This window comes from Pyrus communis, chromosome 15 (assembly GCF_041283825.1).
Source record: "Pyrus communis isolate YQ-2024b chromosome 15, ASM4128382v1, whole genome shotgun sequence".
NCBI lineage: Eukaryota > Viridiplantae > Streptophyta > Magnoliopsida > Rosales > Rosaceae > Pyrus > Pyrus communis.
Window position 1 is genome coordinate 42,851,987 of NC_142579.1, and position 12,644 is coordinate 42,864,630.

Sequence of the window (12,644 nt, forward strand, 5' to 3'; positions counted from 1 at the left end):
CAAGCTCCTATGAACGAAGACCAAATAATTCAACATATTGTAACTTATACTAATCAAATTTCAGCAGGGTGGAGGGTGGACCACTTCAACATTGTTTCAAAAGCAAACCAATTACACCTAATCGTATTTTAACTTACTAATTAATTATTATCATTAGGCCCATTAAACATGATCTTTTGCTACATTTCACTCTAGGGAGAATTATAATGTTCACACACTCACTCAAGGGGTGTGCACACTAGTCATCACTCACAACAAGTTAAATAATCGACAATTAAAAAAAAAAATCAGAAACTAGCGGCTGTATACTATTAACAATTGCTCTTGGCAAAGAAAGAATGAATAATATTGTTACAATTATCAAATGAACTCTTAATTACTTCACTTACAAGCTTATTGGTCCTGCATGTAAACAATTTATCAAGTCATCCATTTCTAGTAAACTTAAAATAAAGTTAATTGTGTGAATCTAAATTAAAAGTTACTAAAAGCCACTTAGTATTCATCTTCACTTATAAGTGAGAAATCTCAAGTTCGATTCTTGTTAAAGATGAATTTGAACTGCATTATTGCTAACTCATTGTGAGGTTAAGTCCACCCCCTCACCCAATAGATAATATCGTTTGTTCAAAAAAAAAAAAAAGTTACTAGAAAATGCTATAATTCTATTTATCCTTTGTTATATACTACTCTTATTTTATTGGGTAAAGTACAAAAAAACTACCTCAACTATGGGTCGAACGACACTTTCATACCTCATCTTTTTAAAATGACAATGTCATACCTCATCTTATGAATTTGTGACAATGTCAGACCTCCGTCAGTTTTTCTGTTAATTTTTCTGTTAAGTGCTGACATGGCTAATCCAACTGGATTAAAAAATAATTAAATATATTTTTAATAATTAAATATTATAAATTTAAAAATATAATTATTTTTTATATAAATTTGTGGGATCCACCCTCTCCCTCTCTCTTCATTCTCCTCTCTCGCCTTTCTCTCTTCTCTCTCTCAAGACACCCACATCCCCAAAACCCAGAAACCCTTCCCACCCGTCACCCCCCCCCCCCCCCAACCTTCCTCCACCACTATCTCTCTCTCTCTCTCTCTCTCTCTCTATTTCCCCCTTTATAAAACTCACCTCAACACTCTCAGCTTTCTTAAACCTTTTCCGCTCCCACCAACAAAATAAAATTATAAAAATAAAAACCATTTTCTCTCCAATTATTTTTCTCCGACATGTACGGCGACCAAGATTCGACGAGTCCGATCCAAAAGCCCATTGTGATCCGTGAAGTCTGGGCCCACAATCTAGAATCCAAATTCGAGCTCATCCGAAACGTCATCGACGCATACCCTTTCATCTCTATGGACATTGATTTTCCCGGCGTCGTCTTTCGGCCCCCCGTCGACCAAGTGGTGGGTGACGCCAGATTGGTCGAGACGTCACCGATCTTGTTGAAGGAGGGAGTCGGAGAGAATTGCAGGTTGTAGAGATGGGGATGGGGATGGGGGAAGAGTTGTGGGTAGCCCACAGAGAGAGAGAGAGAGAGAGAGAGAGAGAGAGGAGAGTGAAGGTGGTGGAGGAAGGTTGGGGGGACGGGTGGGGAAGGCTGGGGGGACGGGTGAGGAAGGTTAGGGTTTTCTGTTTGAAAATGGGGAATTAGGGTTAGGGTTTGGGTTCGAAAGGGATGGGAAGAGGTAGGGGAAGGGAAGAGGTGGGGGATGGGGATAGGTCGGGGAAGGGTTTGATGGCTGTTGAAGAGAAGAAGAAGGTTGGTGCGGGTGGAGGAAAGGGGAGGCCCGCACCCCTAGGCCATTAAAAAAAAATTTTAGTTATTTTTATTCTTAATTTTTTAATTTTGTAATATTTAATTATTAAAAATATATTTAATTATGTTTTAATCCAATTGGATTAGCCACGTCAGCACTTAACAGAAAAATTAACAGAAAAACTGACGGAGGTTTGACATTGTCGCAAATTCGTAAGATGAGGTATGACATTGTCATTTTAAAAAGATGAGGTATGAAAATGTCGTTCGACCCATAGTTGAGGTAGTTTTTTGTAATTTACCCTATTTTATTTTATTAACATATGGATTAAGTATGTTGTGCACGAGTTAAACAAGAAAAACAAAATATTCATTTAGATTTATATATATTAAGTTTTTTCTCCCTAGTGATTTTGTTTAGGTTAATTTAGTTGATAAAAAAATTAACTAAGCACGTAGTATCATCCTAAAATTTAATCAACTACATGCACGATTTGTTAAACTTATCTTATATTTCCTAATTTGAAAAGAAAAAAAATCTTATATTTTCCCAATTTCAAATTTGTCATGATTATCTTTCAAATCCGCGTTCAATGATTGGATGAAAGGGCCCCCAGAAAGGCTAGACAAGTCAATTCCTACGCATTGCTTAGTTATTAAATTCGATTTTTGCCCGTAGATTAGAAAAAAACGTTGAATCTAAATTAAATCTCGTGCAGAAAAATCCGGAAAGCTGCATCAAACGCAAGCTGTATTATCTAATTCAATCGAGCAATTATGATTTGCTAGGTCACACACTCACACGCACCTCCCTTGTTTGACCAACCCCTCTCTTTTCTTGACATTGTCATAGAAGTACACAAATATATCTATATATGTGTGTGTGTGTGTAGTTTTACAGATATATATAAGTAGTGTTGCTGGATAAGCGATTCAAGACAATTTCATTATCCTCCTCAACTTCCAAGCGTGCGAAAAGATTAGGGTTTTCTTTTACAACAATGGATCATCAGAAACAAGGTAAACCAAAAAACAAGATCTTGAAGTTTCTACCAAAAGCTGCTTCCGGTGTTTATTTTCACAACCCTCCTTACAGCCCTACCGGAGACGCCGCCGCCAAGCTTAAAGCTCACGGGCGGCGAGGGTTTTCCGGCCCTTTAATGATTCCAGATCAAGTCCGAAGGAAACAGAAGAACGGAAGCTTTGACGGCCAGACACGAGAAGAAGAGCCGACATCGCCGAAGGTATCGTGCATGGGACAGATCAAGCACAAGAAACACACTAACAAGATAAATAGCGTTGATTTGATCCCTAAAGATCGTCAAAAATCAAAGCCTCCTCCAGGCCCGTGGTCGCCACGGGAGATCAAGAAGCACGGTTTTCCGTTCCGGAGGATGTTTAGCAACATAAACCCTGGAAGAAAATCTGAATCTGATGCTAGTGATCTTGATCGTGATCGGACGGCTCCAAATCTTCCGGATAGAGCGCCTTCGTTGAGTCAGATGAAGAGATTTGCAAGCGGACGTGGCCAATCTTTCGAAAACTTGGATTGGGAACGTCCTCATGATATTATGAATGATCATCGCGATTATTCTGATGAGGAGAGCGAAGAGGGAGAAGATGTGATAATTGCATTCTCGGCGCCTCTAGGGATTGGAGGAATAAATCAATTACATCAAGTGCCTTTGCAGCCAAGGAAAGAAATCAATCTATGGAAGAGAAGAACAATGGCTCCTCCTAGTCCTCTAGAATTGAAACCCATGGTCAGAGCAAATTAATTAATTTAAATTGTTCGTAATTGTTGCGGTTTATCATACATTATTTCTTTTTTAGACTAGTGTTGCTCTCCTCTTTTTAATTAGATTTGTTCCCAAATATGTAAATTAGGGTGTAAGAATTTGTGAAGAAGTTTGAATTGTTCCCTGCTTTGATGGGTAATTATGTTAATACAGACACGTGTATGAGACAAAAGTTAGGATCCACGGATCAGGATCCTCTCCTAATCTAAGGATGAGGATCCTCATGACCAAGGAATGTGGACCGTTGGATGAAAATCCAACGGTTATAATTATTATAACTTTAAAGGGACCCTTATGTTTGTAGCTGTTGAATTTTCATCCAACGGCCCACATCCCTTGATCATGAGGATCCTCATCCTTAGATTAGGAGAGGATCCTTATCCAGGATCCACAAGGTCTTTCTGGTCACATGGTTTAGTTTTATTGTGTTCAACTATGCTTTTGATTATGTTAATACAGACACATGCATGAGACAAAAGTTCGGATCCACAAGGTCTTTTTGGTCACATTGAAGAGAAGAACAATGTGCGGGACGCTTTTTTTTCTTCGTTCGAGTTGAAATACCCGGCAAGACTTTTATCGAGACTCATAAACCACCATATCCTTAATTTATAAGTGTTTCTCATCTTTAATAAATATCATACTTTTTCTATATAAAAAGTAAATTAAAAAAAATCTTTTGATGATGTTTAATTCACTTATTTGGATGTGCTGCAAGATGTTTAATTTATGGGAGTTTTAATGAAAAACTCACGGTACTGTTTACTTTAACGAAAACCCACATTTTTACACTAAAATGTCAAACCTAATACTATTCACTTTACCATTTATTTTGTCTTTATTGTTAAAATTCAAAGTTTCTAAACTTTTTTTTTTATTAGTTTTCCTTTGATTTATTCTTTTTTTCTTCTAATTGATGGAAATTGACCACCTATAAAAATAATTAGGTCAAATTTGGGTAATACAGGGAGGTAGCTGCCACAACTGAACAAGGTTAACTAATTGACTGGTGGTTTCCCTGTCAATTCCAAATTATTGTAAGATTAATTGGGGATGCTACAATCTGTCTTAGCCAGAACATATGACACGTATATATATATATATATATATATATATCATAATTGAGATTAATTATTGTACTAAAATAATGCCATCACAGTGTTTACTTACACCTAACAGCTTTTTGGAACGACTCTATGCTGATTTCACGTATGATTTCATGCAAAAGATTCACATTTGGACCGCAGCATGACAATTTTATAGAGCTATTTCTAGTATGACATGTCTCACGCCCTGTGAAATTAGATTGAGGTCATACATCCAAATAAGTAGTTTATTTATTTTCTTTTTATGAAATGTGCTTTATTGATTACGTAATCTGATACCTCTGTTCGAGTCTCATCCAAAACGCTCCGACACAAAATCTTAATGACTAGGGTGAAATTTTTCTCCTTTTTATTTGGGAAATTGTGACTGTTATAATTATTTTATGGTAAAATTGGGGTTCGAACTTAGTAATAAGGTGGTGATACTCCCACACTTATTTTTACTTGAATGAAGGGCTACCACCTAGTAATATTGATACCTGAATGAAGGGCTAGAATGCATTTAACCAAGATTTGCAACTTTATAACACCAATTTCAGGTTCAATTCTCAGAAACAAGGTGACAAGTAAAGGTCAATTGGTGCCCTCCGTGTTTGGATACTGTGAGACTCGGTGACCCTTGCAATCAGTAATATACTCCATAGCATACCTGCATATCCATTAGTTTTCTCAATAATAATACATAGTTGACACTTAATACTACAGTCTAGTGATATTTCTCTTTACTTGCAAATGAGAAATCTTAGGTTCGATTCTCGTATCTCTCCTCCGATAATATTGTTTGTTAAAAAAATAATAATAATACACAGCTGTTCGACTGGATCCGATCTTTGTAAACGACTAGGCAACTTCTTCTGAATCTGTGACATGCCCACTCACACAAACGGGTGGTAAGTTTGGGGTTTTGGCCCAATGATTTTTCTGGCAATGAACAAACTGTTGCGAACCTTAATCCATAGTGATAGTATTAACACTATAGAATGAAATCATGAAATAAATGCCGAAGGCGTAATGAAGAAGCTTTACCAAGAAGAAAGCTATAGAGCTCTGTATTTGCTATATCTGAATTCTTACAAAGTTAGTTATTACAAGAGAGAGAACGATCCTTAATATTATCCACTTTTAAGATAAACCGACGAACCCTTTGCACTAAGCAATTGCTGATGTGTCAATTCGTCAATTGCCTAGGTGTCATATATATCCAATAACCCCCTCAATCTTTACTGGGAATTCCTAGTTTAAGATTGTGACAGTGTTTAAGAAAATCAGGTCCATGAAGACCTTTGGTAAGAACATCAGCCACTTGATCTTAAGTAGGGACATATAAGACTTCCAAATCACCTTTCTGCACTCTTTCACGAACAAAATGGAAATCAGTTTCCAAATGTTTAATCCTTGAATGTTGTATGCGATTCAAACTTAAGGCAATTGCGGACTGATTATCATAGTATAATTGAGGTGGATTAGGCAAGATTGCACTGACATCTTTCAACACAAGTCTGATCCATGCTATGTCTGCAACAGCATGGGCAAGAGCTTTATATTCAGCTTCAGTTGAGCTTCTGGAGTCTCTCATAGGCGCCTATAGCCTTGCCTCTGGCTTTGCCCCCTTATCTACTACGGGTGAATCTCTTCGATCCGGATACATAATTTCTCTCTACTGGAAGGCCGAATCACGTACATGTAGGTCATCTCTCATACAAAGCATGAGAAATTCTTTTTATTCATAGTATCTGACTTTATGTGAGCGTTGCTCATATAAGACAATCATATAAAAGTTTATCTCATTCAAGAGTATTATAGACTAGGTTCATAATTAAGGTTAAAGCTAAATACTCTTTTCTTGGGCTAAAACATATTAACCTTAATAAAATAAAATAAAAATAAAAACCCATTTCATTCAAAAATTAGTTCAAATCTGAAGTCTAATTCAACTTCATGTATACTGGTCACCTAAATAAATAAAGTACAAATTTTGTAAAATTAAATTTCAATTTTTCCTAATTTGTTGATAATTATCCTAATAAGTCACACGGACTCCTTGGTATCTCAGAATTTCACCAATAAGCTCACCTTTCCCAGAACCCACATACCTTCCACAAATCTCGCCGTCTCTAATGAACAGGAAAGTAGGCACCTCCACCACCTCCATGTCCTTGAGGAACTGCAGGCAGCTGTCGTTCTCATCGCCGTTCATCCTCGCAAACACCACCGTGTCCGACATTCGCTTCGACAGCTTCACCACCGTCGGATATACCTTGACACATGGCCCACAGTGCTTAAGCCCCACGTCAAGCACAATCAGCTTGCTGTCCGTCTTATGCTCCTCGATCAGCTTCTCCACGTCCTCCCTCTGATGCAGCTGCACCACCTCGGAGTGGTTGTCGCCGTAGTACAATACGTCCCCCCTCAGCCGATCACCATCGATTCCTTCCTCCTCGTGAATCTTCTCCATGCTCTTGTAGAAGCTGAAGTGGGGGACTTTGTCGATGTTCTCTCTCCTGCAGAGCTCTCGGGTGTCTTCCGACTCATCGCCCATGACCAATAAAAACTCGACATCGTTACATGTGCGGCTGAGGTCGACCATAAAAGGGTACATTTTTCTGCTCTCGGCGCTGTGGCTGGCGGCAAACTCGACGACAACAAGCTTATTTTTTGCCAACCCAAGGGCCTCATCGAATTCCTGGATGCTGTGCACTTGCTGAACTCTCTCGTCACCTTCGACCTTTTTAGTGCCGGCGGCGGCTGTGGCCTTGATGGTGAAGTTGCAGAATTGATTTTTTTTCGTTTCGAGTTTTGTTGCTAAAGGTTTAAGCTTCGTCACCAAACTTAAACCTTTAGCAACAAAACAACTTGTTCTTGGGATTGAAGATTGAGATGACGAAGGTGGTTTGACTATGAAATTTGTGATGGTCGCCATTGAAGACAGGGTCGGAAGATTTGGTTTGCGTTGCTTTGCTTATTCAAACCTATGAGACTGGTAGGAGACTCTGGTGTGGAATTATCTTGAAATCTCAGTGGCCACTACTTTTTTGTGATTGGTATTATCCACCGACGGAATATATGGGTGATTTTTTTTGAAAATATCTTCTTTTGTGGTTTTCAAACTCTTTGGGCCCATAATATCAGATTAAGGTTGTAATAGTAGGCGAAAATCATTGATCCACAAAATTTGGGCTTGTAATACTACAGTACTACTACTTGTTCATTTCAAATGGGTTTGAGTAACAACAAATTGTTGAACAACGGACATCCACCTTCAAATTATACTTTAATGGTCCGTTTGGAAGTGTTCTTATAATAAGAGACGTTTTGGAAAATGAATTCTTGCTGTTAAATTCAAACCAAGAGATGAGGTTAAAACAAGAGTTGTATACAAAAGGTCAAACAACATTGGATTAGAGAGGGACCATGAAGATCGTCCTGGTGGTGGCTAAGAAAATCAAGTTGCGATGTTTTCAATGGTAGTTGCAATGAAAGTGGACACGATGAAGAAAGGTATCAATACGTCAACATAACGATCTATTAACATCGTAATGACGTTTGTATCGCTTCATGTACTATAGTGTGTTAGCTTGTACCATACACCTAGTTTTAACTTGCACTATCTAATTTCAATCAAAAGGTGCCAAGAACTCCACAAATCAACCCCATCATAATAGGAACTCATAAAAACTTGTGCTCGTAAGCGTTTATGCCGCAAATAGTTTTATAAAAACTCTAGTACTTTAGGGACTTCGACCCAAAAAAATTACTTCAGCGAAAACGCTTGGACAAAAGTTTAGTGAGGAGAAAGATTCTCATATCAGTTATGATGCACCGCTAAAATAATCAAATAGAAATTAGAAGTATTGGATATGGAATTTTAGAGCCACTTGGAATCTGGATATAACACTAACATACATCACTGGATATTTTTGGGTAGGAACAATGTTTGCTAGATTCACGCAATCAGCTAGAACCACAACTTTGAGTTTTGACAAATCAAACATGAATAATGAACCTTCAATTCCACAGACCCAAAAAATATCCAGGCTTAGTGAGAAGACCCATCTTTTTCGTGCCTACAAATTAAGGGCCTTGGGGGATGGCTTAGTCAAAAGAACACCAATCGCCTTTCACAAAGTTTTTCTTCCAAATTTGTAATTGAATTGTGCCCCTTCAAAATATCAAGTGGTTTTTCAGGTAATTGGAATGCAACCGTAACAATATTCTTATTCATGCATACATGTATTGTTATGCAAAAAAAACCTAAAACGCATCATTCGTAGCTTGAGAAAATGACATAGTACGTAGATGGCTGGTGTGAACACCTCACTGTTAAAAAGCATTGTTGTATATCATTTTCCAACAACACCAAAAAGATATCTCGTGCTCATCAACTATCCCCAAAAAAAAAGGAAAATATGATAGCAATTGTATTTTTGCTCACCATCTTTAAGTGGTGGTAATGTTCATTACCTTATATATTATTATTGGATGAGTTAAAATTTAGATATTTCTATTTATCTATAACATAAATCTTGAAAATTAAACTCATTTAATGGTGATAAATAAAGTGGTGAGCATCACCATCACTTGGAAGTAATGAGCAAAAATATTCTCATATGGCAATTGGCAAAGCATTTCAAGTGCCACTTCAATCAATTTAATAAGTGAGAAAAACTTATTAATTAACACATTTACTCATATTTATGACTCAAGACAGACAATAAGGAAAATTATTGCATGTTACGTGATATAAAATGTTACGAGCATTGAATAATTATTTAGATTATGACTTTAATTATGATCTCGTGAATTCAAATTATTCAATACTTATAGTATTTATTGGTATGTAGCACCAAAGTAGAACGTAGATAACAAGGCAAGATAATACTCATATTCAAATTATTCAATACACATACAAAAGAGAAATGCCAAGAAGACTTTATCAATATGAGACCTTACCACATTGATATAATTATGTGCCATTAATAATACAATTATAACTTAGGGAAAAGAATAAGCCATTAATAATAATATTATTATGTGCCAACAAATACAGGGTGGCGAGTCACGTGCCGAAAATTATAAAGAAAATGAAAAGACTGGTGGCAGCGGCAGGCAAAGTAGCATGGAAAACATAGAAAACAATCGGGGTGGGATGAGATGAGAGAGATCCAAACCCAAACCAACCCAACCAACGAAGTCTAAACCAAACCAAACCCGGGTGGGTGTGGGCCCAGATATGTCGGCATGTTGGCAGGCGTAGCTAAACACCAAGAGCAACATGACACAGAGCCAAACAAACTGCCAAGTGCCAACACAGATCTGACGCCACTATGACTGACACACTCAGTTTCTGAAATCTGAACTCACTCCGCTGCGCTACTCCAACGGCCAACAGCACACGAGTCAAGGGCTCCCCCCGACTTTCCACGCTGCTTGCCAATTGTACCATACACCATACATTAACATGGCTGGTTGATTTCACCAGTTCGCACTGCCACCCTTTCATCCCTCTTGAAGAAACTGAGAGAATGACTTACACTTATTGGATACATTGATGTCGAGTTCAATAACACAATCATATGTAAACAAAAATTAATACTTCAAATTATGTTAATTGAACTAGTAGTTAATGCATCAGTATTTATGAACGCGTTCACTTCATTTCTCATCGCTGAATCACAAACACTCAATAACCCTTTAATCATGTTGTCACGTTACATGACAAAAGTCCTACTGTTCATCAATGTATTGTATACATCGCAATTAACAGCTCAACATTGTCCTTATGTGGCACAAATTCATTATTAACTAAAGAATTTTGAAACGTTACATTCAAAAGACAATGCACACAAGAAATTAGGCACATAATTTAAGGCAATGCTGAAATAAAAAATATCAAAGAAATTAAACAAAACGGAGCAAAGATCCAATCTATCCAACCACGAACTTAAATAATTCCAAAACAAAATTACAAGAGAATGATAATAAATTAGCAGGTCAAGTAAACGAAGAAAAAAAAGGGAAAACAAACCTAGATTAGAAAGATAATTAAAACAAGATAACACAAAAATAAAATACAACAAAAAGGGACTAAAGGGACGCGGGGGTGCACCGGCGATACGGGAAATCAAGATGATTTGGCTGTCTCGGGCTTCCGGCAGAGAATCATGTGCATCGGACTGAAGATTCCGGTTTCGCCGCCCCTGGTCAAAAAGTCGGCGGTTTTGAACAGCATCTCGTGCACATCCACGGTTCCTTTCGGTGCAATTCCGACGGCGGCGAGCACCGTCACCAGAATGTGGTTGCGCCAGTATGCGATCCTCCCCATCTTCAATCGATTCCACCACGGCTGCGCCGGCGGCTTGGCCAGATCTTTCTCCTTCACCACCTCGAACCCGACCTTCCTCGCCGTCTCCGCAATATCCGTATAGCTCCTGAGTCCCGGCAGGGCGTCCCCTCTCTCGATCCCCTGAATGACATCCACGTGTTCGGCGTCGTCACCCTTGTACTTGTCCGTCGTCACCCACTCGTACGACACGTACAGAGCCCCCGGCTTCAGAACCTTGAAGATCTCGGTGTACACCTCCTCCAGCTTCGGCGCGTGGCATGTCGCCTCGATTGAGTACGCGCCGTCAAAGCTGTTCTCCGGGAACGGCATCTCGAGGAAGTTCCCGCAGACGACCTCGCAGAGCGAGTCGAGGCCGGCCTTCTTGTTGTGCTGACGCGCCCGTTTAACCTGGTACTCGTTGATCGTGATCCCCGTGACGTTGGCACGCGAGTGGGCCGCGATGGCACGCATAGGCCCACCTACGCCGCATCCGACGTCGAGAATTCTGTCTCCGGGTTTGACGTCGATGAGATCGACGGCCATCTCCTCGTGGAGGCGCGTGGCGTCCTTGTGGGACTTGCCGGGGACGTGCGGGGAGAAGTGAAAGGACTGGCCCCAACCCCACTCGTAAATATCGGTGACTAAATTGTAAAAGGTGTCCACAAAGTCGGGGACTTTCTCGGCCGTTTCGATCTCTTTTGGGCGGCGGAAAAAGGACCAATATTTGTCGTAGCTATCTTGAACTTTCTCGGCGGAGATGGAGCCACCAGAGAGATCCATGGCACGTTTTCCTTTTCGCTCGGCAGGGCCAAGAATGCAGACAAACCAATAGATCCCGCCGGCGAGGAGAGCGCCCGTAAAAAAGAGAGTGAGAGAGTCCATTGGAAAAGGAGAGGAATGGCGAAGACGGAAAGGACTGAAAGACTGGGAGAAATTTTTGAGTCGCTCCCTTCAATCTTGTTTGGCAACGTGGGAGTATTTAACTTTTATTATTGCATTCAATATTGCTAATTGCACGCGCGTAGCTTCTTGCGTGGATCCGGGTATCTGTTTTTTAACACGTGGAATTAGAAGGCGACAAAAGAGAAATAGAGTTTTCAGTATGATCAGTAAATAAGTTGGTACATCACGTATCATTATACATCACGTGATGTACTACTTGTGTGTCATTACTAAAAATTTCTCGACAAAAGGGTGTTCGTTCGGTATAGAGTTCCAACTCTTTGAGGTGTTTTTCCGATTACCTCCTGCGACTGGAATTTAAATAAATCTAGGGGACTTTCTGTAAATTACTTTTATCTTTTTCTGATAATGGTCATTTGGAATTGTCTCCATTTTTTCAACGAAGTTCTTTTCAACCAACAGTATTGTTGGTATTGCCCCATTAAAATTATTGTAAGTTGATTTTATCACATACTACAAATGGAAAATTAATAAGGAAATAATTCTAGTATAAATGATATCCTGTGTCAATTCCCGAGCCGTGTTTATGTTGGTGAAGGATAATTTATGAAAAACGTTACAAAAGTAATTTAAAACACGTCTGTCATATTTAGAAACAAAAGCAAAAAAACAATGTTTAGAAGAATTAGGAAATAAAAAACATATATATGGAAAACAATCCTTTCAATATGGAATTCATTGA

At 38.9% G+C, this 12,644-nt stretch overlaps 3 protein-coding genes across 3 annotated transcripts; 1 reads left to right on the forward strand and 2 right to left on the reverse strand.

Moving 5' to 3' along the window:
* The first annotated feature begins 2,584 nt into the window (after window positions 1-2,584).
* On the forward strand, window positions 2,585-3,719 carry LOC137724977 (uncharacterized protein At1g76070). The gene has a single exon (XM_068463828.2). The coding sequence runs from the start codon at window positions 2,774-2,776 to the stop codon at window positions 3,548-3,550; it is 777 nt and encodes a 258-aa protein (XP_068319929.2). The 5' UTR covers window positions 2,585-2,773; the 3' UTR covers window positions 3,551-3,719.
* Window positions 3,720-6,559: 2,840 nt separating this feature from the next.
* On the reverse strand, window positions 6,560-7,896 carry LOC137748181 (thioredoxin-like protein CDSP32, chloroplastic). The gene has a single exon (XM_068488287.2). It carries the CDS (start codon window positions 7,595-7,597, stop codon window positions 6,698-6,700), a length of 900 nt encoding a protein of 299 aa, XP_068344388.2. The 5' UTR covers window positions 7,598-7,896; the 3' UTR covers window positions 6,560-6,697.
* A 2,707-nt stretch (window positions 7,897-10,603) lies between these two features.
* Window positions 10,604-12,017, reverse strand: LOC137738529 (24-methylenesterol C-methyltransferase 2). The gene has a single exon (XM_068478099.2). It carries the CDS (start codon window positions 11,879-11,881, stop codon window positions 10,799-10,801), a length of 1,083 nt encoding a protein of 360 aa, XP_068334200.2. The 5' UTR covers window positions 11,882-12,017; the 3' UTR covers window positions 10,604-10,798.
* Between the last annotated feature and the right edge of the window lie 627 nt (window positions 12,018-12,644).

Coding starts and splice junctions, on each gene's coding strand:
- LOC137724977 (XM_068463828.2), top strand. CDS start 2,774: ATGGATCATCAGAAACAAGGTAAACCAAAAAACAAGATCTTGAAGTTT.
- LOC137748181 (XM_068488287.2), bottom strand. CDS start 7,597: ATGGCGACCATCACAAATTTCATAGTCAAACCACCTTCGTCATCTCAA.
- LOC137738529 (XM_068478099.2), bottom strand. CDS start 11,881: ATGGACTCTCTCACTCTCTTTTTTACGGGCGCTCTCCTCGCCGGCGGG.